The sequence below is a fragment of the Patiria miniata genome, unplaced genomic scaffold, assembly GCF_015706575.1.
Source record: "Patiria miniata isolate m_02_andy unplaced genomic scaffold, ASM1570657v1 HiC_scaffold_18, whole genome shotgun sequence".
Classification (NCBI taxonomy): Eukaryota; Metazoa; Echinodermata; class Asteroidea; order Valvatida; family Asterinidae; genus Patiria; species Patiria miniata.
In genome coordinates this window covers 3,070,149-3,096,710 of record NW_024037056.1, presented here as the reverse complement: position 1 = coordinate 3,096,710, position 26,562 = coordinate 3,070,149, and the positions used below count along the sequence as shown (strand labels likewise).

Genomic DNA, 26,562 nt, shown 5'->3' with positions numbered 1-26,562 from the left:
ATGAAGAAATATCGTGAGTCAAACCCAAGCATTAGCTAGCTGGCGCCCTCTGCGCAATGCAGCTAGCTGTTGACTTCAAAACCTGAAATACACACGTGTACATAAATGCTGCAAAGCGCCCTCTCTCGTCAGCTAGCAGTACGGCGAGTAAGTTTGAGTTTATGGACATTGTCTCACTTTTTACCTTTTTTAAGCACTTAATTTATTTGTTCCCGGCTTTTTTATGACATTGTCAAAATTAAGGACACGTGTGATAAACGTGAGTGACTGATGCAATGCTGTTGACGTAGCTGTCGTGGCTGGCGCAAGGTGGCTGTTGAATTTGTGTGGGAAAGCTTTCAGCTGTCATCAAAAACTGGAGTTTCCTGACGCCGGGCCGATAGTGCTGGTTGGTTTATCCTACCTAGTAGCATCGTTGATTTGACTAATTTTAAAAGAAAAGTGGAGGTAAGATATATGGCAAATATAGTTTGGAAAGAATATCATTAGTATCCAGACATGATGGACGCCACACCACAGCGGTTGTTTTGTAATTAAGTTGTCATGGTTGTGTGCATGAAATATGGAGAGTCAAGAACATTTTCAAAGTATTTCTTAAGAAAACTGGAAACGTTTATCAGTCCGAGTCCAAGATCATGTCTTATCATAATTTTTGCAATGACTGACCATCATTGAGATGATATATGATGAAAAAAGTGACATCAGGATGCAATGTTCTTTCCTCTTTTAGTTTTACAGGATCTGATGTGGACATTTTAATAATATTCTGTTATAGAATTTCATCTTTTTCGTTTCAGCATCGCCTGATCGCCTCTCTGAGTCACAGTTATATATTCATTTAAAGAGACTTTTACTGCCAGCGATATGATGCGACATCGGCGTAGGGAGGGGCTTGGATTACTCCTCCTGATTGGCCAGTTGATGCGCGTTGGCTTGGATCGCATCCCGCCCACCACCCTAGGGACCATCGCCATCAATGTCGCCATTTACCTGAAGGTATGACCCTGCAAAAAAAAAATTGGGGGGGGGGGGGAATGATTTTTCTTATTATCATTGCATCGTCTCAAATAGGTTTTAGGCCAAGTTAACATATTTAAAACATAAAATTGTCATTACAGAGTAATCCTATACAACAGCACTGCCCGGCTCTCTTCACCAGTATGAGTCAGCTTTTTGAGTCTCATGTTGCAGATGAATAAAGTAAAAATAGTAATGATAATAACATAATACAATGAAGTTGAAGTCATTTTCATATACTTTTGGCTTCATTTGTGTATTCTGTTTTTAATCAGGTCCTCGATCCATATATTCGGATGTATTTCCGCTCTCCGACAATCAAGAACATCTGCGCGAGTACGTACAGCGTTTGGTACCAGGGTGATTGGCCACGGCTTGCCTTGGCTGCATGGTTCCATCTGGACGATTGGCATCTCTACTTCAACATGGTCTCGTTTCTCTGGAAGGGTGAGTCTAACCACTCACTTAACATATCCAAGTTTTGGGTCCGCAGGGAGGGGGGGGGGGGGCAATTTCTCTGACAAAGTGGCTGATTTGTTTTTGTTCGCTAGCCAGGAAATTTCCAGTCTGAGGCCACCACAAAATTAACAAGTGGTAGGGGGGGGGGGGGGATGGGGGTTGGATCTTACTATTGGAGGCAATTTTCAAAGCGGACGATTTTCAACACTGTCAGGCAATAGATGGCGCTGTTCGTGGCAGCATAGTTGCCAACAGACAAATGATTGTTGCCGACGGACACGCGATTTTTGCCATCAAAAAGGCCCGTGGGGGGGGGGGGGAGAGTATTATCGCTAGGAGTGCTTGTAACGTATTTGCAGTTTTGTCTCCTTTTAAAAATAATGGGCAAATTGTGGGGGGGGGGGGGATGCCTCATGGCACAGAGTACGCATGACAATAAGTACTTCCATTTCATCAAATTTTTTAATCCATTTTATTTTCCTTCCACTATGTGTGGTTTTAGGTCTGTCACTGGAGCGGCGGTTCGGCACTTTCTATTTCATGTACCTTATCGCGGTGTTTTCCTTGCTGACTAACGCTACAATGATAGGGCTCAACATGGCACTCGCCGAGGTACTGGACGATGATTCTTACATCGTCTCCTGCGCTGCAGGGTTTTCAGGTAAGACAAAACTTGATCAGGATCAGTAATTTGAATTTCCCAAAACTTCCTTTCAAGTTCCTCAAACAAATATCCTTTACCTCTACGTGAAAGTATTTTTCCCAACAAAAGTAAAAAGTGGAAAATATTTTTCAGAATTTTCCTTTTTTAAGAATCAATCCTTCGTTAGTAAGAGGTTTAGGGTTTGAGTCCCACTTAAGTATAAACTCTCAGTAATTCTTGTCGGCAATTCCTGCCCCTTGTGGTGGTTTCCCTGAGCAAGCTTCTTTTCTCCAATGACGTGATCTTTTTTTCAGTTGAAATATGTAACGGGTGATAATTGTCTTGTGTTTTTTTTCTAGGGGTCATTTTCGCCTTGAAGGTGTTGACCACCCATTATACCCCGGCCGGTACCCAGTATGTCATGGGTTTCCCCGTGCCGTCCCGCTACGCCTGCTGGGCGGAGCTCGTTCTCATCCAGCTCCTCGTTCCCAGGGCGTCTTTCACGGGTCACCTAGCAGGGATCCTAGTCGGTCTGGCTTTCGTCAAGGGGCCGCTGAAATCAATACTAGATATCGTTCCTTCCATCTTGACACCGAGACAGGGTGAGTTTTTTACTGGTACAATTCCATCAGCCAATTTTTTTTTACTTTCTAATGCGTCTCTGTGTCACCTTTTCAGGTCACTGTGAAGTAAGTAAGTCTGTCACGAGCCAATGTGGCCCATCAGGTCGGCGTTTATCTCCGGTTTCAGTAGCATGAAACAACTGAGAATATTTCTGTTCCCCTGAACGGGATGCAAGTCCATCCCAGGTTACTCCCCAGCTAATGCCGGTACCCATTTACACTCCTGGGTGGAGAGAGGCAAGTGGGGTAAAGTGGCTTACCCAAGGACACAACTATGGCCAGCAGCTGGATGCGAACCTCTGACCCTCGGATCATGAGTCACAAACCCTAACCACTTGGCCACACCCCCCATTGGCACTGTAAAGCACCATAGGATTTTAGCTTTATTATTTCAACGTTTACCGTAAACTCCCTTTGGCAGCTACAGCCCAGTCGATGGAGAATTTTTCAAGACATTTTGTTTTAATCAGATTGAAATTAACTTTCTTCCAAAATTAAAAATTTCTTCTAAAATGTTTGTTAGGTTATCAAGGTGCAGGCAGACCCGGTCGTGCCACGTATAACTACAGAGCAGGCACGACCGGTAGGGGCGGAGCTACGGGCCCTGATCAACCCAGGGGCTATGAGTACGCAGGGGGAATGAGCGAGGAGGAACAAATGCAGGAAGCCATCAGAGCTAGTCTCCAAACAGGTCGGTCGAAACTCCGGTCATAACCGTGCCTTCGGTGGCTAAACAAAATGCACGGCATGTTTGCACTATTTCCCATGTTCAAATACTCATGCTGTGTATTTGTACACTTTCCGAACAATTTATGCTCCCCAATTTTTTAAAAATAATTCCATGTGGTCTTATTGGGCTCTATGTGCCATGCTTACTGCTTATTGCAAAACTGAAGACACTTCTGTGTTCCTCTAAGCCTAAACAGCATTGTAACATTTGACCAGTTTTCGCTCTTAAGTGTGAGAATCGTAACTCTAGTTACAAAATTTTGTCGTTTTTTCCCCCAAATTTCTTTACAGGTGGCACTGGGCACCCTCCTGCGCCCCCCATGCCTGCCCACCCAGGTCCAAGCACCAGTGCATATCCACCCACGCCCAGTGCACCCCCATATGAGGAGCGGCCTAACGGTCCACGATTGTACCCTGACCTTGGTGACCTAGCCCAGGATTCGGGTCAAAGGTCGCAAGGTCCTGGACGTTTGGACGATGACGAGTTGCGGCGGAGGCGACTGGCAAGACTTGACAGATAGGGGGGGTCGTGCGAATGCTATGAATATTCATTAGTAGTGACTATTCATTAGTGACAGTAACTTGACCTGAGTGACCTAGCCCAGGGTTCGGGTCAAAGGTCACAAGGTATTGGACAACAGGGAGTTGCGTCGTAGGTGACCTACAAGATATGACTGATAGGGGTTACGTGAATGCAATGAATATTCATTAGTGACAGTAACCTGACCTCAGTGACCTAACCAGAATTTGGGTCAAAGGTCACAAGGTCCTAGCTGGACGTTTGGACGATGAGGAGTTACGTCGGAGGCGACTGGTAAGATTTGACAGATGGTGGTCTTTACCGCTGGGGGAGTTACTTGATTACTCGAGTACTCAGGAGTAATTTATGCTTCTCATTCTGCTCGCGGTGTTTCATTTACTCGAGTACTCGTCCTGGTGTGAGTAGAAGCAGGTACTCGCGAGTAGCAATTTAGGGTTTAGGATTCATGGCTTAATACGTCCCCTGCAAGCAGGGAATCTACGAGTAATTTCTTTGCGAGTACTCGAGTAAAAAAATCCACTACTCGCCCAGGCCTAGTGGTCGTTAGAATGCTGTGAATACTCGCATAGTTAGTTTTGTCGGGAAATTAAAACTTGTATTTTTGATATTATTTGCCTTGTTTATATTATTTTTTATACCTTCACACGAACCTGAATTCTTACTTAACAGATAAACCATAATGGGCGTTACACAACCATATGGCAATTGGTATGACCTATGTGAGGCCACTGTCTCAATCTTGTGCCTAACTGAACCCTTTGTTGTCGAGATTTTATCATGCTATTCAGATTTTTTTCATAAGCTTTGAGTGAGCTTTATTTACTCGGAAGATAGATCAAGTGAGGTTTAGAGATTGACTGAGAAAAAGTTTATTGATCAACAGGAAAAACAGTTTTTGAACCGAGGCTCCTGGAAAGCCCATCCAATCAGAAGTTTATATGCTAATTTACAATGAGAAAGGAGTGGCCAATTTTTTATTTGTAAATATTAACGGTCAACAGTGGGTGAACCAAGCGTTCTCTAAATGTAAAGTGGTAGGCATTTACACTGTATTTGGGGCTGTGTTAAATGTAAGAATATACTCGAACATTGTGAATTTGTTGCTTATTTATGTTAAATTTTACTATTCATTTGTCATTCTTGCATAGTATTGTGTGTGAATTTGGCAATTGGCTTGACAAGTTGACCATACTACATTCTAGATTACACCATATAAGCTTAAACAGCAACATAAAATCATCTCAAATATGTCGTGGTAGCCATGTTTATTAAAAAAAAAATAACAAAAGAAATTGCCGCTTTTCAAAGTCCGCACCAGGAACATGTTAACTTTTTTGTTCTTGGCCTAAACATTATGGCTCATTTCTTTTTCATCGTTAAATATTTGAAAGCAAAAAGTTGTGAATGGATGTAAAACTTGTAATGTGTGAGAGACGAAGAGATTATATTTGAAATGTCACAAGCCAACGCACAATACAGGTAGCCCCCACTTTTGACCCCGCCCATATTCTGACAGTCACAGTAGCTGCTTTATTGAACACCGCCCTCTGACGTACGCGCGCTACGGAGGTCAAGAAACTTTGTGTTTAGTCAAGTCATGCGACTTGCGAGTTGCGCAATTTAATATTTCACGTTGCGCAACTTGGTACTTGGTTGGTTTCCTCCTGAAACATCCTCTAGGGATCTTGACTAGGAACTAGCAACATTACAGTTATGTCGCACAATTTTTTTACAAATGTTTCCGGTTGTCAAAAACTCGCATTTTACGTTTCTGTAATTTAATATGCTGAACGTGACACCGCCCTCTATAGACGAGACGGACGTGACTACCAGGAAATACATGTAGATTGTAGATTGTAGATTTCAGTTTAAGCGTCCGCCCATCGAAATAAAGGTTGGTGATTTGATCATTTATCGCATTTTACCATTATTTATGACGATAAAATGGTAAATATGGTTAAACGAAGTCTCGTGTTAAATCTGATACTTTTTAGATCTTAACTCGTTGATATTTTAGGGTGTTTTTAATCACTCATTGACATTGTCATGATTGTGGGTTTATCGAACTTAGGCATGTTAGGAGAACGAAGTGGCTATCGTTACGGCACTCGTTGTTTAGCGCCCTCTACGATATTGTTTTGATACGCACGCAGGTATATAATTATTTGTTTCCCCACGTTTTATCGAGCAGTGCGCCAGCTCAGTCGATAGAGGGTAGGATTTTGCACCGCGAGGTTGCGTGTTCGAATCTCAGTTTTGCACTCGAATTTTTTTCCTTTTCTAACCTGAGGCTTTGGAGGATTTTTTTTAAAAGGGAAATAAAGTCCGAATTTCATAAAGTTCAAATTCACTTTTTTCCTTCTAATTTTATATTTTCTTGTCATGTTTTTTTATAAAAGTTGCCAGGTTGCAGTCTACCGTAACGATAGAAAATGGGAAATGCGTTACGGCTGCCGTAACAATAGCCACTGCCTTAGGAGAAAAAATAGGACACCATTTTCTTTTTTACTCATAATTCAAAATGTATTATTAGCAATCTTAGCAATTGCTCTAATGAGCCCAAGTGCTCTTTTTTTCGACAGTGTTTTTTTCATCATCTGATTAGTGATTTTGTTGTCATGTCATGGTGCACCGATGATGTAAAGCTGGCACTGAACATGTTGAACTTGAAGCATGGTTGAACTTGAAGCCATGGATTTAATATTCTGATTTACCGCATAATTTCGCTCAAACATCGACACCACATTAATCCTGCCCCATGACGTTGCCAGCTATTTTGGTGAATTATACAGAACTAGAAAGTGGATTTTGTTCTCTTACTGGAAAGGTGTTCTAAACTACACAATATCCTATTATGGCAACAAAAATATAAGGCCAAACTACTGACTCGGTAACTGGGTATAAATTCTAATTAGTCTATTTGTCTACATTTGTCTACAAGACTAACTGTCCTTTTTGGTTTAGTTAAGCATGTTCAATGTCTTGTATTTTGTGTAATTTACGCACATAATGGGTGCAGTGCACTATTCAAGTGAGAATTACTATGCGAGCCATTAGCATAAATAGTACTGACAACTTCTTTTGAAAATGGTGACCATTTGGCTTTAAAAACGGTGGCTTTAAAAACGGTAGAATTGAGTAAATATACCCAAGGATCAACTCCCTGGTTTTTGGGCTCTCATCTGAGGGCAGGTTTGATAAAATTTCGATAAAAAATAAAATATTTAAAAATATAAATGGCTAGTCTACCCAAAATTGAAAAGAAATGAAAAGATGAAGGACAAGACAATAAGTTACGAATCGCAGTCCAATCAACTAAATTGATTTGAAGAATTCAGGCCAAATAAAAAAAAATGTTGAGTGTCCCTGCCTGGTGCCCCACCTCGCTTTTGGATGCCGCCTCCTTTTTTTTCTTTTTTTTATTGAAATAAAAAACAACGCTGAAAAAAATGATAAATTTTAAACAGTGACATCATTTTGGCTGCTTTGTCTGTTGCATCTAGCACATATAAAGCATGTCATTTCCTGAGTCCATTGAGTGGCGGCCATTTAAAAAAAGGTTGGCGGCCATCTTGAAAAATAGCCCGGTCGGTCGTTTTGGAAAATGGGTCAGGCAGCAATTAAAAAAAAAAGGGTCGCCTCCTTCCTTTTTTTCAAAAAGGCAGGACGCTAAACATGGTTTTTTTTACTTGGCCTTACACCAAAGAGTCTCCTAGTGCCTTTGTACCTTTGCAATGATTTCTTATTACTCAAAATTTGTTTCCATCAGATGGATGAACGAGAAGCGAGACAAACTACAACGAGTCAAGAAGATGCGACGACAACAGAAGAACATCGAAGGATACAGGTGGATGTGGTAACGACGGACAGTCAGGGCGGGACAACAGGTACGCAATAACACTTGTTGTTTCAAAACCAGACAGTGTGCAAGTATAGGCCAAATAAAAATTGAGTAGTTTCTCGTCTTCACTTTTAGAATAAAGCAGGATGCGGGCATTTTTTCCCCCTCTCTGCTCTTACTGATACTTTGTTTCCAAAGGACTGGAGCCATCGCCTTTCCTAACAGATTTTGAACTGCATAATCTACAAGACAAGTGTATTGCAAATGATATTGCGAATGTATGATCAGCGTTTTAGCCAGGATTTGAGAAAGTGGGAGTGAACGAGGTAGCGCGAGGTCCCTTACGGCCGGGGTCCAGGCCCCGCTTAAGTGCCCTGGAAGCTCTGGCTACTTTAGATGCTCTCTGGTGGTTTCTGGTGCATTCCTGATACCTTTTTGCAAAACCAAGTGAGCTAATTTGGTTAGATTTTTTCCCTTTTTTTTAAACAAATAATAACAGGTTTATTAAAAATACCGAAGGAAATAATGACAAATAAACCCCGTACAGTTTTTCCATACAGTGCAAATGTATGAGTATCATCAAAAAGTAAAACTTACAAACAAAGGGGGGGGGGAGGTGAGAAAAGGAATTGGGCAGGAGGGGAACTGGTTCATTTGTTTACTTGGCCTAGTATCCAGACAACAATTTCCCCCCATTTTTCAGACATGATACCAGTCGCAGCTCTAAACCTTGGAAGTGAGGCAGTTAGGTGAAACCAATCAGTAGGCCTATTTTTACTGTCAGAGTTCGTCTATTGGAGCTGTTCTGGCATCGTGTGTTTTCCTTTTTGATCAGTTCCAGGCACGGTTCCGGTTGCAGTCGTCCAACAAATGCTGCAGCACATGCAACAGATATCGGGCTCTGGAAATGTTCCCACTATCAACCCCACAGGTTACACCGTCACTATCAACACATCCAGAGGTAGATTAATACATGTAACTGTACCAAACAATTAAGCATTAGGCCCATATGGTTAGTGGCTTAAAGGGAAGATACAACATTTGCAAACATCACAAAACGAAATGATGAGATTGTCACAAAATACCATAATGGATTGTTAGGGAATAACAGTCTAAAGATTCCTGCAAAATCGTGGCTCCTGGTGTGCTGACATGTTCAAGAAAAATTATATTTTTCCAACGCTGGTCGGTCGACCAGCGTTGGAGAACTGCTGGCAAGCTCTTTGGTGCAAAAACTGCAAAAACTCTTTGCAATTGATTACACACCTGTAAAAGGGTACAAGCCTGCTAGACTGATTCTCTGACCTTACAATTCCCCAAAGTCTATAAATTCTCCATTTCATCTTAAGTGGGGTCAGGGAACCAGACTACAAGAACATGAATGGTTTTCTTGGTTTTTCCAGCATCTACAAGCCCAAAACGTGAAACAAGTCTTTTTAACAATATTTGCTATAACATCCTAATCCTCCAAATCCATTTATTTTTGAAAATTGAAGCAAAAGCAAATGTTGTACATTCCCTTTAAGTGGATATTCCCGTTTCCACGAGTAATTAATTGTGCTTCCCTTGTTTGATTTGATTGAAGACAATCCAGACCAATCCGGTCAGCCATCAGTTAACATAAATGTATCAGAGAAACCACCAAGTACATCGCAGTATCCACCTGCTGACCAATCAGCGAATCCACCAAGTTCATCACAGCATCCACCTGCTGACCAATCAGCGAATCCACCAAGTTCATCACAGCATCCACCTGCTGACCAATCAGAGAATCCACCAAGTACATCACAGTATCCACCTGCTGACCAATCAGAGAATCCACAAAGTACGCCACAGCATCCACCTGCTGACCAATCAGAGAATCCACAAAGTACGCCACAGCATCCACCTGCTGACAAATCAGAGAATCCACAAAGTACACCACAGCAGCCGACCACACAACAAACGGCATCCCAAACACAAGGTAACTATTAAGAAGATTATTAAAAGAAATAAATATGTGCTTGGCCGGTCTTGAACAAGTACGTTTAAAGCTGGCTAGGGTCTGGTCACCGATAATGGTCCGAGCCAATGAAGAGGGTCGTTATCGGCAAGCAGGCCCCTTGCCGGTTTGAAATGTACTTGTTTAACACCAGCCAAGTACGTATTTATTCTCATTCGTAAAAAAAAACTTTCAGTCCAAAAGTAAAAACAAGTTAAAAATTTACAAATTTCCGATGATGTTGTTCATCAATTTTACTTTGTCTACATAAACTATATCTCTTAAAATTACAGTGGGTCTTGTAATAGATACACAACAAAATCTTGGTAGGGAAGAAACCCTGATTCTTAAAAGACAAATTCTCCTCATTAATCAATTTCATATTCATTGCAATGTCTTAGAACACAGCTCGTCCAAAAAGGTCAAGTTTGACAGTCCGGGCCAAGATGCTGCCGACAGCTGCGAAAAGTCATTGAGGTCACTGTACATGACCACTGGCAGCTACGTTCAGTTGCTCCCATGGGTGGGTGATGACATGAAACACATCTTGGACATCTTCACAAAGTTGCAGTTAAAAACTGGTAAGGGCGAAAATGAATTCATGTTGGCGTCCTATGAAGATATAATACTCCTTCTGTCGAGAGCGTATCACCTGAACCCAATAGCTATTTTAACAGGGTTGGCGGGTAGTGGAAAAACCACACTCTTTGACAAAATAGCATACGATTGGGCAGTCGGTTCTAGTCGGGTACTGCAGAGGTACAAACTTGTCTTTAAGTTGAAAATGCACTCACTGGACGAGACCTCAGGTCATGTTACTGCGGTCTTTAACCAGCTCTTGGCCGAAGACACGTGTGTTGATAAAGGCCGCCTGGACACGTTTATCAAGCACAGTCCTATGAAAGTCCTCATCTTGCTAGATGGCTTTGATGAGTTCAAGACTACCTCCCTGTGTGAATCCAAATTTGGTTCCATACTGAATATCCTGAATCGAATGACATTGAGGGGTTGCACTGTACTTGTAAGCACCCGCCCCTCGCATTATGACCGACTGGTATCATGGGATCTGGTTCAGGAACCATTCACGCATGTGGAGGTCCTGGGTTTCAATAACAAAAGTGTCCCTGAGTATGTGAACAAATTTTTCTCACATGAACCTGATAAGGCCAAGGGGCTTATTGATAGGATTAAATCCTCAGACCTTCTGTCTGGTATGGCTGAGAGTCCGTTGCTGCTTCTGGCGCTGTGCCTACTATGGAGAGACGATGGCACTCTTGTAGAAACAGTGTCGAGCTTGTTTCATAAGGGAGTGGCATTCATCTTCAAAAGAAAAGAAGATGTGTCAGAAGAAGAAGTATCCAGAGTCTTGGTTGACATTGGCAAGATTTCTTTGCAAGGTGTTCTTGCCCCAGGTCAGTTACTGTCTTTTAAGCAAAGTGACTTTAAGGCGGGGGTGCTAGACATGGCCCTGAAGGCAGGTATTCTGACCAGACAGAGAGTCCTTGGGAAACCAGCGACTCACGACAGTCTTGAGTTTATCTATAATGAATTCTCTGCTGCTATGTACTGGCAAAGCTTGCTAGAAGAACATAAAGAGAAATTTCGCAAGATTCTGAATCAAGTTGTGTCAGAGGGGCCAAAGAAGTTTGAGTATCTGCTGCGCTTCTGTTGTAGGGAAAACGAGGCATGTACAAATGTGATTCTGAAGGCACTTCACGGGAGTTGTCGAGAGAAGTGGTCATTGAAATCAGAGATGGGTCGGTTGGCACTTCACTGTTTCTGTGAAGGCCAGTCCGAACGTTTACCTCCTGACGTACTCATACATTCATTCATTGCTGATCAAATTATCATCGAGGGGCTTGACAGCGATGGTTTGGAATCATTCACATACTTCCTGAAATGTCTCGCTGGCCAGCCAATTAAAAAAAAGAGTGGCAGTACTCACCTCGCTAAAGTTAACAAATTGGTTGTCCTCCAGTGTAACTTGACATGGTGTGCCATGAATCTAGCTCCTACCATGAGTTCGATGACAAATCTTCGCAGTGTTGGTTTGTATGGGTGCTCGTTGACAGGTAAACACTTTGCAAAAATTGCTGAGTCGCTCAAGGATCTAGCGAAGTTAGTTGAATTGGATCTTTCTGGTAATGACCTGGGTGGTACAGCAGAATCATGGTGCAAGCAGGTCAAGCAGCTGAAGGCTCTTACAAAGCTGGTTTTGGTTGGCTGCTCGTTGAATGGTCAGGACATCAAACATGTTGTCGAGCCACTCAAGGATCGTCCAAAGAGAGCAGTACATGAATGGGATGTTTCAGGTTATAACCTGGGTGGTTCAGCAGATTCATGGTGCATGGATGCAAAGCACTGGAGGACCCTCACAAAGATGGGCTGGGGCGGTCGCTCACGCCATGGACGGGACATGAGACATGGTCCTGAGCCACTCAGGGATCTTCCAAACTTAGTGCTAGTTGAACTGGATATTTCTAATAATAACCTAGGTGGTACAGCAGAATCATGGTGCAAGCAAGTAAAGCACTGGAAGGCCCTTAAAAAGCTTGGCTTGGGTGGTTGCTCACTAAACGGAGAGGACGTCAAACATGTTGCTGAGTCACTCAAGGACCAACGCAACTTGGTTGAATTGGATCTTTCTCGTAATGACCTGGGTGGTACTACGGAAACATGGTGCATGGAGGTAAAGCAGTTGAGGACCCTTACAAAGTTGTTCTTGGGTGACTGCTCATTGAATGGACAGGACATCAAACATGTTGCTGAGTCACTTGGGGATCTTCCCAACTTTGTTGAATTGGATCTTTCTAATAATAACCTGGGTGGTACAGCAGAATAATTGTACATGGAGGTTTAGCAGCTTCTGCACCATCAGAGGCTGAACCTCAGAAACGGTAATCTTTACTCGAACATGCCTCTGTCTATCTCTGCTAGTTTACATTTTCCCTGGGGAGTGATCTACCACCTCCTGATTGAACACATTCTGCCTATCAGCTGTGAGGAGATCTTTCCCTTGAACATGCCTCTGTCTATCTCTGCTGGTTTGTGTTTCCCTGGGGGAGTGAGTCCCAGTCATCTATCAACGTCTGGCTGAACACATTCTGCTTGCCACCTGTGATGGATATTTCTTGAACATGCTTGTGTCTGTCTCTGTTGGCACTTCATTCTCCAGGTGGGAGTAAGTTCTAGTCATCTACCACCCTCTGTCTGAACACATTCTGCCAATCAGCCATGAGGGGTTCTGCCCTTGAGCATGCCCCTGTATGTCTCTGCTGGTTTGCGTTTATCCTGGGGGAGTGAGTTCCATTCATCTACCACCCATTGACTGACCACATTCTGCCTATCCGCTATGAGTGGATCTTTCTTTTTTTTTCAACATGCCTCTGTCTCTCTCTGCTGGTTTGTGTTTCGCCTGGGGGAGTGAGTCCCAGTCATCTACCACCCTCTGGCTGAACACATTCTGCCTATCAACTCCTAATGTGTCTTTCTGTTTCTGCTGCTGTGTTTCTTTCATGTACTACCTTCTCATACATTTGAAGATCTTGTACTGACTCCAAGCCAATTCAATCACCCTCATAAACTGAAAGTCAGCCTTAATGTCCCCTTAATGTCTCCCCGGCCCAAACAGAAAGTCCCTTGGCCTTGTCAGGTTCGAACCCCAGCTGCATCAACTGACTTGAATTCGGCTCAACCTTACTCAGATTTCCTGTGCACAATTTTGATGAGTCTCATAATCAAATTCTGTGAAAACACTTCTTAAGATCTGCCCAAGCAAAATGATTTCTTTATTAGATAGTTTTCTGCACCTTGCACATTGTAGCCATGGGGCTCTATCAACAGTGATGGAATTGGTTCAAATCCGGGTTATTTGGCCCATGAATATGCTTTAAAAAGGTTGATAACCATAATAGATAACTGTCTTGAAGTCAGGAATTTTGTATCTGTATTCCAGTAACTTGACGCTGACAAATGCACAGTGTAGCAGTTGTAAAAAACATGTAGTGTGAACATTAAGTGGGGCCTGTGGGCGAAGCCACCTCTCAGCCGCGAAGCGGGCGACACAGGCGGCAAAGACTTCTCCCACGCGTAGATGGTGAGGCAAAGCCTCGTGTGAATACACGTATAGAACTAGTTCTCATCAACTGTAATAATTGTACATTTCATGATTATTGCATGTAAATATGAAGAGATAATAAAAATCGTATTTTATATTTTTATCAGTTGTTCCTGGAATATACAGTTTGCTGCAAACTGCCGCATACTAAAGCTAGATGGTCAGATCTTGGTACAATCCTAGAAGGATCTTTATCAATCACAACCAAGAATCAGTTGTACATGTATCGGTTGTAAATGGCCTGCTGAAAAGTCTGAAATTGCTGTGGTTTTTGTAACTAAAACCACAAGTATCAACACAGCTGTAATAGTTGTAAATACTTTGATTATTGTTTGTACGAAGACTGGGCAAAGAAGTATTTTTTTTCTGTTTTAACTTCTATTTTGTATCGCAATGTAGCCTGATGTGTATTGTGTACTAGCCATTGTTGCCTTGCTTTTGTACCAAGTCTTAAAATCATGAAATTTTGAAATCATTGAATTCAGTACAACTCAGTTGTTTTTTGTTTTTTTTATTGGAAATCATATTTTGAGATGTAACATTGCATCTCCACGGGCACAGACCCACATGATGTTTTTTTCCCTCAAGTATTGGAAATCGTTGTTAAACCCTCCTACTGATAGGAGTCATAGAACTGTCACAAACCATCAACAAATCGATGCTCTTCTTCTCCCATAACATATGCACAGGCTGGTCACCAACTGCCACAACCCGTATGGATTAAACCACATAACTGTCCAAACCTGTTGCAGGTGTTTGATAGATAGGGTGACCCTGAATACTGCTACAACTTGCGTAGCAGCCATCTTAGAGTCAATGCCTTTTTTTTGCTGGGTTATGCATGAGTGAACCTTTGGTGCCTTCATTGTTACTGAGCTAAATCCATCATTGCCAGGCACTCACCAGCGCTGACCCACCACATCTATCAATGTCAGTCAAGGCATGGTATCCTCAGTTAACCAAACTACCACAGCCTGTGAATTGTACCAATATGAACCCAGTTTCAGACCTGTTATAACCTGTCACCTGATATATATTGACAGATATGGTATCTCTCTCATATTGTCACTGAGAGAGGGAGGGTTAGAATATGTTCCTCCCTCCATTTGCCTTTAAGCCTTTTAAAATTCAGTGGAAATAATATAACAGATGGTTGCTTTATTAGGGTACATGAAAATGTTCAGCTTTTGGGTACATCAATTATTTTCAACCTGGCCAATAATACTTGCAACATCGGCAATTTAGCTTTGGGGTATATCAGAATTCGTAGCTTTTTGGTACAGCAACCATAACTATTTTTCAGCTTGGCCATAATTTGTATACTTGCAACATGGGCAATTAAGCCCTGCACACTATAAAGTCATCCACAACGACAACGTCAGCACAATTTGAAACCACCATCAGCGCGTAACATAGCGGGGGCAACGCCGGTTCATTAGCGTTGCGGCCTTGGTGAGTCAAATCGCTGTGTGTCTCACTCATTAAGATTCCTGCCGAGTCAAACGTGTACACACTTAAATGATCCATCGTTTAGAGAAGGCTAATATTGGAAGTCGTGCCTAATTGAACGGTGGATGGCCCCCACGAGAAATGAACCGGCTAACAATTCCTAGAAATAACAGCCAATTAAAAATTCATAATAGCAGGTTAATATTGGTTTTTCGCCACATTGTAGTAATAATTGTACCATTTTGTTTTGCATTGTGTGTGGCTTGTGTTGGCACCTCTTTATTCTTGACTGTTTCGATAAAAGCAGAGTTGGTTTGTTCATAGAGGTAGGAAACATTTGTTTTCGAACGCAGTCGTGACTAATTCAGTTTTGATATAGGGGCCTAGGCAACAGATTGGGATTCTCCTTCGTGTTTTAATTTCCCAAAACGTTTCGCTGGATTTTTATTTTCACCTATCCCGTAATCACCAGTTCATGCCTTGCATTTGAATGTTGAACATATGGAGTTGGGTATATAGCTTTCTTTTTGTGGAAATTTCCAAATTAAAGTACTTGTATTGAACGTGTTAATGTTCGTAGTCTGTTTCAGCAATGCAGTTTTGCCTTGTGAATGTTACATTGCTTCACTGTATTCAATAATAAGAATGTATGAAGCCTTTGAAAGGCCACAGTGGAAAACAGTTTTTAAACTGTTGGGGATACTCTGGGTAAAGAAATGTATTATAATAAATAAATAAACGGTGGGGCGAGATTCACAAAACATCAACTGCTTGTTCTTGTACAGATTTTTGTTGTTCATTTGATCGAAATACCCGAAATATTCAAACCGAATTATCAGACAGCAGAATCGTGGATGTAATGACACGTGTTTCGTAAGTAAAAGTTAGGCCTAGTACGTTCAAGGGGCGCTGTTTTAACATTTGTCTTGTTTGGGCTTTTATTCATAATTTCACACGTCTATGTATACCCCACCGTTATGATGATGCACATCGTAAACATCCTTATTAATATGACCGTAGACGAATAACATAATCATACTGCCCAGGCAGAAATCGATACACCGTATGTAATTAATTAACTACCTAAGCTCACACACGTATGCTAGACCCACGACCTTAGGAGACATGACGTCACAGGTCACATGTCCTGTACTTCTAACACACATGCGTATATGGGAGCGCCCACAACCACGACCCCTAGAACCGTGTGTTATTGTAGCCAGAGAATGAAAAAGCCCGGGAAGGTTCGCCGACGCCATCTTGGTCATGACGTCACAACACTCTGTAACTAACCGCTGCAATCGATCCTCAACGGAATAACATTGCATACTGGGCCTCGGCGTCGGTGCCATTAAAGAGGTTAGCCGCATTTCAAAGTGGCGAAAGAAAAATGCTTTATGGTTTCCCGACGTCCGACCTCACCTTTCGTGCCTGAAAACAGCACCGCACGTGAAGTCTTACTCGAGCCCAGATTAGTTAACAGACAAGAATAAATAAAGATATTTTTGGAGAATTAAGCCTTATGTAAAAATCACGTTGGCAAAAACGTGACACGAGACGGGTGAGGTAAGACGTGCGCGCACCTTTAAAGGCCGACCACTGTGGATGTTGCCGTCTTAGTGTCACCGAGCATTTTCTAATCGATCGTCTCTCTCTCCTCTCTCCGCACTGCATCACGGGGGAATTCTCCTCCTGTCTATGCCCCTCCATCTCCTTGCCTCATTCCGCGAGTGGTTTCTCCCATGAACGTATGGCTGTGCTCTCGCCAATCTAGAGGCATAATGGTCATAGTATAAAAGGGAAACAACCCCACAAGGGTTAGTGCATGCCGAGCTGCTGTGGCCGTGTGTGTTATTTCCCGCGACGTCTGACTTGATTTGTCGAGCTATCCGACTAAGGTAAGCCCCGATTTTTCTCTTCATTTTCTGCTCATCACTCGGATTTGGTGCTGGAAGCGAATAATTACATGCTACCCCGCTATCTGTCGTTTTCGTTTTTGTTGTTTACAACACAAATATAGTTAACAAATTTCATTTTTTAAGTTGAATAACATGTATGCCTTTTTTTCCAATTGAATATTCAATTCATACTGGCATTTATTTCCGTACCAAAATGAGTAATATGAGTGTGGACAATACATGAATCAGTTAATGAATAAGTGAATGGAACTCTTACAGAGATCATTAATATTTGTGGGAAAATTGTTTCCACTGATATTCTTTTAGAAACAATATCAAACAATCGGGTGGGCAGTACATGGCTTCCAATAATGTCTCACGATTAAATTTGTGCAGAAAATTAATTATTATTGATACCATTTGATCGGGTGAACAATATTTGTTTATTCATTTGAAATGTACCCCTTTTTGCAGTGAGCATTATAAATCTGTTAGAAAAATATTTACCAGTGATATATTTTTTAGAAACCTCCAATCATAATTTCAACCATAAATTGTGATACCAAACAAATTCTCCCGACTACTTGTGCCAAAAATGTTTCCATGTTATTTTGAGAAAAAAAAACACACAACGTTGTTTGACAAGATATTTATGCAATTAGTTTGCTTATGAATTTATGAAAATGGAAAATATGCTCCACTATATATTAATGAAATATGCAATAACAAGAATTGTTTCGATGGTTACATCCATTTGGTGGATTTCCTAATGAATGGAAGCCTTAGTTTCCTTGGCAACATGCATTTGCATCATATCGGCTGAATATACCTCGAATTATTGTGTGATGAAGTGGAGGCTCTTATCATCCATTTACATGATTGATGAATTTAACAAGATTAGCTAGCATTTCGCAAAAGGTAAAATGAAGGCCTGTTAGATAATATCATTTCCAGATATAGATAAATAGCTTGCGAATGTCAAAAGTAGTGCACTTTTGTAATTATGATGATTGCAAAGCTTTTATGTACCTAATCATTTATATGCACCTGCGGCTATACCCTTTTCTTTTATTTTGACTGCGTGCTTGAATCCAAAACAATCGTTTATTGCGGACGCATTTGAAATTGGTATCCAAAAGCTTTTATGTACCTAATCATCTATGCACCTGGGTCACGTTTTCTTTTTTTTTTCTTTTTACTGCGTGCCTGAATCCAAAAGAATCGTTTATTGCGGACGCATTTGAAATTGGTACCCAAAGCAGTTATGTACCTAATCATCTATATGCACCTGGGTCACGTACCCTTTTCTTTTATTTTTACTGCGTGCTTGAATCGAAAAGTATCGTTTATTGCGGACGCTTTTGAAATTGGTACCCAAAAGCGAGGCTCCTAGTGCCAAACCGTTATATGGCCTTTTCTTTATAACCCACACCATGAAAAGAGAACATTTATGGTCTTGGTTCATTCTAATTTGACATCTAATATGATAACTGTTAGTGATGTTTGAAAGTTAAAGAAAACCTCTTTTCTCAAAATTGAATATGCATTAAACGGTAAATCTTTCACGCAAAGAAAAGAAAGCAACGGTAGCGTTTTGCTCTTTAAGCAAATCAATCAATTTCTCCCTTTCCTAATTAGCATGAACAAATAATTATCTGTAACCATACGCGCATATTAATTAAAGCGTGTGTGTGTGTGCGTAGCGCGGCAGTTCGTGATCCCGAAACACGATATGGCTTATCTTTTCGAATCAAATGATTCGACTGTGTGTTGAAGAATGACTGAGCGATATGGGCCCGCGCAGAGCATGTCTCATTAGAATTCATTTTTTTCTGAAGGGGATAACAAAATCTGGGGACCTGGTTAGGTCGGCTGTAGCCCGAGGCTAAAAGCGCATAGGATAACACGGTGTCTATGACCGCGGCATAGATTTTCTTCGGAGAAATGTGGGTGAGAAGTGCAAGTATGAGATGTAAAATGGTAGATCGAAATGATATGTATGACAGAAAGAAATACATCCAGTTTATGTTTTAAAAAATAATAAATAAAAAAAAAAAAAAAAAAAATACAAAATAAAAACGGCATCTTTCCTGGGTTTGCAGCATTGCTAATGTTGCTAGCATTGTGACTTTGGGCGCGATCCCTGGCTACATGGGTTAAAATGGTTTGTGGCTTCTGACTAGCCGCACCCCTTGAGCAAGGACATTGACAAATTGGGGCACCATCAAGATAGGGCTTGATAGCTCAGTTTGTAGAGCACCGGAACGGCAATCCGGAGGTCGCAGGTTCAAACCCCGCTCCAGTAAATTTCTTTGATAAATAAACCTTGAAGAAAAAAAAAGCTGCTCAGAAATAGCAACGCATGTTCATTTACATCCATAGGACTATTTGTACTTGCAAGCATGAACACAAGAAAACGGTATGCATCGCGCCATTGCGCTACGCGGAAGAGCGCATGACCGTCACCATGGTTACATCCCTGCCAGAAATAAATGATTTACCTTCGGTGTTTGCACTGCGCCGTGTACCCAGGTAGGAAATGTTTAACCGCTGATGAGGCCGCGTGATGAGACCGCCGGTACGGTCCCACAAGAGCAGTCTCGACCTACAAGCCCGGGCATCTCCTCGAACAGCGATTGGAATTGAAATTACACTCGCAGTAAAGAAAAATAAAATAAAATCGGCTTGATGACTATCAAGTTCCATATGTATTGAATTTCGGATGCGCAGTGCTGGGTCGAAAATAATTAATCTTCATCTCCATGCGACAAACTTCCGAGTCGTAACTTAATGCTAACAGCAATGGAAAACATTTCATTTTGTTAAACTCCTCGAAAATTTAAAGAATAAAACATCAAGAAGTGATAATTTTGCCAAACTTCCCATCACCCGTGTTCAAGGCTTATAAACGGTGTTCTAAAACAACACTATATAAGCATTGACCATACTCAAGAATTGAGGCATATTGTTTTAATTCTAACTATTATTATGAAGATGGAGAATAAATCCTAGAGCCTAAGCTGTTATCAAAGGTCGCTTGAAGTCCGAGCAAGAAAGGAGGTCTTTCAGGAATTTGAATGGATCCAGGTGAGATATCTAAGCTCACCGATCAGGGGTAATAACGGTCACGTGATGCACTCTCATTAGTAATGCATACGTATCAAATACTTGATGTAAATCGGCTTCAATTTCGAGCAGGAATAAGAAAAAAATGAAAGTTAATTCGTTACATTAGTTCAAGGATTATCCTTTTCACTTTAACCCCCTTCCCCGCAAGTGGATGCGGCCACGCCCACATAAGATCCGCGTGTGGTCCGGACTCGGTATCTGATCACTTTTTTTTGGATTAGAACGTGTTTTTATGGTGGTTATTTTGGACAAACCTAGACATGATTTAATCAACTCTCCACGTCCCATGTGCATTCTAGTTTACCACTTTTCAGAACCTCAATTGGGAAAACACAATTAATAAGCTCTTCAATTGACTATATTGTTTAAATCCCAAACGTTGATGATGCATACACCCACACGTTTCTTCCCCTTTTTTTTCTGCTCACCTTTTCTGTGGCGGTGGTGTGAAAACTGGGTCAATTAATTAAATCGGATCGGTGGGGCCCATGAGACGCACGATGTGTGTCACTTTGGCGCGGGTCGTGCGGCCGACCCAAACGCGTTTGCATTACTCGGTTCGGAGTCCAAACACTCAGGCCACTTCTACAGGAAGTTAGTCAGCGTGGTGAATGGAGGAAACGAGTACAAACAAGGTACAGGTTTTAAAGGGTCCATAAGATGATTTTTTTCGTAGGAATACATTTTCTACTTTTAAATACATGAAAACTATCCGACATTCCCTTTCGGTTAATTTTTATTGAAAGTGCACTTCTTCGTATATATATATATATATTTTAAATCCATGCTTTTCCGGACGACGGAGGGCGCTGTTGCTGTGATGTCATTTCAGGAAGACACTGTTCAGTGTAGGGGTTTTCTGTTGAAAATTGTGAACCAAAAATGTGTTTATTGAAACATTTGTGAGAAACGTTTGCTCATTGGCTTTACTGCCATGTACACAACGAATCACCGAAGAAAAAAACATATTTTCAACAGCAAAATATTATCGCAACTTTTGGTACTGAAATAGCTGTAACATTGAGGTTTCTGCCTGAAATGATATCACACATTTTGCTCATAAATATGGATATTTGCATGAGCATAAAACCCAAATAGGCAATTAAATACCCTTTAATAACGAAAATTGTACACACATACTGAAATTGTATCCTTGTGGAGACATTTCTTTGTTCTCGTGTACTAAAGTTTTCGAGTTTGAAAGTGTAGTTTCAAAATGCTCTTATTTTAACCAGAATTAATTTCCTGGGCTGAAATTCGGACTTAATATCCCTTTTCTAAAACTGTACCATTTGCGACACATCAACATACCTTGGAAATTCTTAGTTTTTGAGTAAAATCAATATATTCTATTTCGTGAAAACCTTGTGGAGACGTATTCATCTATAGAAATTGCCCTGTGGAGACGTATACAATGTTTCGTTCCCTATTGTGTGCATGTCTCCAGAGGGCACGATGTATCAGATCAAAATAATTAATGTGCATTGTCAAAATACATTAATGTGGCGGATTTGAATAGAGTCGGTGCAGCGACGGCCGAAGGTTGCCGCCATGTTTATTTGAAACCTAGGAAAGAAGCCAAGGGAAGAGCGAAAATTCGAAAGAGGAACGAAAATTGGAATGACATGTCAAGATCAATTGAAATTTTTTCTTTGTGTGCAAAACTGTACATCAAAATTATTTTCACAAACGGAATAAGATTCACACAATGGAGCTAAAAACAAAAGTCAAACATTCAAGGATAAAGCACAAAATAAGCGAGAATCAACGACATAATATTAGCAACGATAAGATTCAGAAAAATACTCTCCCTTTTTTACTCATTACTGCAGCCCGTTTCGACACCAAATGACATTTAAGTTAACCAAAAGACAACTTGAATTGCGACTACTAGTTTGGACGCAGGTGGCCAATCAGCATCTAGAGCGAAAACAGTGTGATTAAATTACGTGTATTACGTGTTACAGCAACAACAAACTAGGTGTTTAACCGTATACACCCAACTGTATCAATGAAATCGGCGTTTAAGTCGTAAACATGATATTTTAGAATACATGCATGAATCGAGTGTCACACCAATAGTTTCCAGTGTGCTTTGATTGTTCATGTCTCCCTTAACCGCATGAGGTTTAGGGCCGGCCGCCATTTTGAATATCCCAAACTCAAACGACTTCGAGAAGGCCGTGTATTGATTTTGCACCGTTGATGCCCTTGAAATGTTAGATGCACCTGCACGTCAGAGATGCCTAAACCTGTGGATATTTTTGTGTTTCCTATGCACCTCCCCCAGTATGTGTGTGGGTAGTTGTTTAATTAGTAATACGTCACAACTTGTTTGCAAGCATTGTTTTTTTGTTGTTGGCCTTCAGGGTTCGATATCCGTGCCATTGCTAATTGTGCCGATTCTTTAAGTGCCAAAAATGCCCCTCAAATGGTATTGCTCTTTAGGCAAACGTTGCAATGACGTGGTTGAAGGTGGCAAGAGAATGACGTGTGTTGGCAATTTTCTCGAAAGCTTGGGAGGAGAGAGTTTCTGGCATATTTTTTTACCAGTACCACCGTTAGGTCTACCTTCATAAACCGTTATCACATCACCGTCAAATCACCACCATCACTTCTATTGTCATCGGAATCTCCAAATCACCACATCATATACGCTTACCATTATACCAGTATATGACTTTGACTGTGAAAGGTGAAGCAATCTAATGATGAGAACCAAGATTAAAACTAATTTATCAACCCATATTTTCTGAAAGTGCTTTTCTATGTCAACTAGATTTTAAATTTGTTTTAATAAGTCTAAGAACTACATTGTGTTGGTTTTTTTTTCTTCGAATAAAAAAGTTCAGATATTATTCTGTGTCAAATTTAAATGAGACTTTAACCCTTTAAATAAGCAACAACCAAAGATGCATTTTCACACCTGTACATCGCGAAAAACGTCAAACAAAATTGGATTTCTAAAACCAGTTATGTAAACAGTGTTCGGAGTTTAAAATTTATGAGTGAGGAAATAGCAGGAAAAACACCGGGATTATACTGATGGCACGGCATTATACAGAATCCAGCAGCATATACCATAATTTGCATTCTGTTTTCGGTAGCTTTTTTTTTTAACTACTGTACCGACATGATTGACATCGTGATATTAGTCAGTTCGGGTGAGCCGCTGATAAGACGGCATTCGCCATGGCAACATGTTGTCAGGCATGAAAAGCATGTGACATTTTAGCTGTTTTCGTTTTATGACACTATAGGAAGGTAAACAGCCCCCGGATGGGCGGGTATTCAGTTGTCATAGTTATTCAATACTCGGCCTTTGTGGTGTTTCGGAATAGCGCGGTTTCAAATGACATGCTGGCAATCGGAATACATAAAGGGTCTTTGAATGACATGACAATGCGCTGATGGAAATCCCCCCTCGGGTCATATCCAGTAATAATACTGCATAAAGAAACCTCAATGATGCATCTTTATGTATACTAATTTACACATTTCGATATAGGCTATGTCATTTGAAAAATATCGTTCAAAATAAATGGAGAATTGGAGATCATCACGAGTGACTTAAAGTAAATACATGTATGTAATATAATGTGAATTAACTAAACCCATTAAAGGGCATTGCCATACGAGAACGAATTTCGCGGGTCACAATATTTTGACTCCAAAAAATCGAGTTGTTGAGTGCTAGTTGTGAATCCTGCCGCCCAGGTTCTTGCATTCTGCAGACGTGTAAGAAACAACATTAATGTATTGGTGCTTTGTGTATGCACACACAACGGGTACAGTACATTGGATAGAAACGGCTTGAAATACGTATGCTTATGCCACAAAATGTCCGCCGCATCCGATGTAAACAACCGTGGTTTTTTTGGGGTCGTCTTTTCTCGGGAACGGTAAGACATTAGGTAAGTTTCCTTTCAACCAGACCTTTGAAATAGGATAAGTGAAAAATCCAAACATGACTATTCGGGGATTTGAGGCCATAATGCCCCTTTAAGAAACGCATAACATATTACACACTATCAGCCAAATCTGTACTTCAGACGCACCGAAGACATGCTGCATGCATAATAAGAATGTCTGCCCTCCTTCGGCATAATAATTTACGAAAAAAAAAAATCAGGCCTAGATGCATGTGTTAGTACAAAAAAAACCCAGAAATACCAAACGGTCACGTTCGCGTCTGGTTCCCGCCTACGCACAGCATGGTACGTCATACCTGAACGGGACGAATTAGCAGTGTAGAAGGAAAACAGAAATTCCCTAGGACTATTTTTTGTATCATAGTAAATTTTCACTTTTCACTTTGTGTTCTTTTGGAAATGCTTCGGTGTGTTTGAATTATCTGTTCTTTAATGAGGAAGGAACATCAGGCCATATGTTTTCGCAAAACATACAAAACTTATACAGAGTGGTGCAAAAAGGAGAGTCCCACTTCTGACAGGAATTTTAACCTACTTACTTAACTTATTTGAATTTTTTTTTAAATTATTATAATATAGTGAAACATGCCTTCAACCATTATACGTGGTGACAAAAATCTTTAAAAAATCGCAAGAATAGTGTTATTATGCTAATTTGAATACAAGTCACCAAAATCACTGTTGTCCACGAGTAAGTCTAGTGTAGTGGGTTTTTTTGTCTTCAAATCAAGCTCCAGCTCAGTCAAGCGGATGGAATAAAGCCGTCCGTTGACAAACAGGTGTGGCACATGAAATGTTTAAACTACCATAAACTACCATACAAAATATGCACTTGCAATCATTTTTTCGTCACTTCTGTTTAAAAATCAATATTTCAATGCATGCATTAAATTCTTGAAACATGCTCAACAAGTAAGTGAAAATTTCTGTCAAAAGTGAGTTTCCTTCTTTTTGCACCACCCTGTATGTGTAACAGGATTTCATTGTACACTTTTGTGAATTAACACACGAAATACACAATGAGAATATATTGTGACAACTACACGGTGCAAAAGCCATTGATATAGCCATTGCTATATGTGGTAACCAATCAGAATATGGAGATCCAGCGTTAAACCTCCCAGGGTCTGTTATTCAAAATGAAGTCGAGTGGACCCTGGGAATGAGGTCAGAGGTGGAAGCGATTCAGTATAGGGATCACGCCATTGAGTAAGCATTGATTCGTCCAAAATGTTTACGTGCGCCGCATGCAGTACGATTTTTTTCCTTACTCGGTTTCGAGTCGTCCTGCGTTGTGTCCAAACAGATTCTGTATGTCATCATCCCCGCGAGCGACTAATTAAAACGATGTTATCTCGACAGATGGACAATGATCCGGATTTCGTGTTTCTTTCCATTACTTTACAGCCTGGAGGAATCAAATCCCGAGATTTTCTTTGCATCAGTGATAGCACGTACGCATGTACGAGCGCGAATTGCATGCCATATGTAATAAGACCATAAATATTGTAAAATTTGCCTCAGCTGTAATGTATTTAAATCATTCCTAAAGGGTAAACCAACAGTATCGTTCACCTACAATGGGATACTGCGTAGTGTATTTAATTCTGACCGATTTTTAAAAAAGAACTTTGCTCTACGTCGAGATATTTTCTATTATCGGTGCTCCCATACTGTAATAAGTCTGGTCTTAATCCCAAACTGGGTTTGTATTTTTATTCGCCTATTTTGCAGCCAGCCCCGTGACAAACGCGGTTAAGTTGCCGCGGCGGTGGAGGTTTCTATGAACAAGATCAATCAACTCTAGTCTTGGTAATATTGGCAGCGCTACCCAGGAAGTTCCGAGCATACCTCACGTGCATGCATTAGCTTGAATACAGCACGCGTGAGGTACGCTCAGAATGTCCTGGCTAGCGCTGCCAATATTGCCAAGGTTGGCTTTGATTCATCTTGTTGATAGCGCCCTCGCTTGTCACGGACTTGCTGTATAAGGGAATAAAACCAAAATTCTGTCTTGACCGAAGACTATAATAAGTCGAGTTCGTGTGCAAAAGCAACCGGTCATGCAGAAAAGGAAAATCGATTGGGAAAATATTAACCGGTAAATATTCTTATACCTTCTTATAATCCTATACCAGTACAAGGCTATAATCCGACCGCGGTAAGATTAAAGCCTAGTATAAGAATATTTACCAATTACCTG

At 41.0% G+C, this 26,562-nt stretch overlaps 3 protein-coding genes across 3 annotated transcripts in view; all 3 read left to right on the top strand.

Moving 5' to 3' along the window:
• Positions 1-135: 135 nt before the first annotated feature.
• Positions 136-5,149, top strand: LOC119724225 (rhomboid-related protein 4-like). Its single transcript, XM_038195176.1, has 7 exons — positions 136-447; positions 798-996; positions 1,293-1,464; positions 1,979-2,137; positions 2,479-2,721; positions 3,266-3,433; positions 3,763-5,149. Exons 2-7 carry the CDS (start codon positions 865-867, stop codon positions 3,990-3,992), a joined length of 1,104 nt encoding a protein of 367 aa, XP_038051104.1. The 5' UTR covers positions 136-447; positions 798-864; the 3' UTR covers positions 3,993-5,149.
• Positions 5,150-5,446: 297 nt separating this feature from the next.
• On the top strand, positions 5,447-16,167 carry LOC119724223 (NLR family CARD domain-containing protein 4-like). Its single transcript, XM_038195172.1, has 5 exons — positions 5,447-5,906; positions 7,782-7,899; positions 8,689-8,814; positions 9,439-9,816; positions 10,236-16,167. The coding sequence occupies exons 2-5, from the start codon at positions 7,782-7,784 to the stop codon at positions 12,674-12,676; spliced, it is 3,063 nt and encodes a 1,020-aa protein (XP_038051100.1). The 5' UTR covers positions 5,447-5,906; the 3' UTR covers positions 12,677-16,167.
• Positions 16,168-16,915: 748 nt separating this feature from the next.
• LOC119724224 (protein Ycf2-like) overlaps positions 16,916-26,562 on the top strand; it is a 39,789-nt gene continuing 30,142 nt past the window's right edge. The window contains exon 1 of the mRNA XM_038195175.1: positions 16,916-17,298. The gene's annotated coding sequence lies outside the window, so the exon portion shown is untranslated. The remainder of the gene's footprint in view (positions 17,299-26,562) is intronic.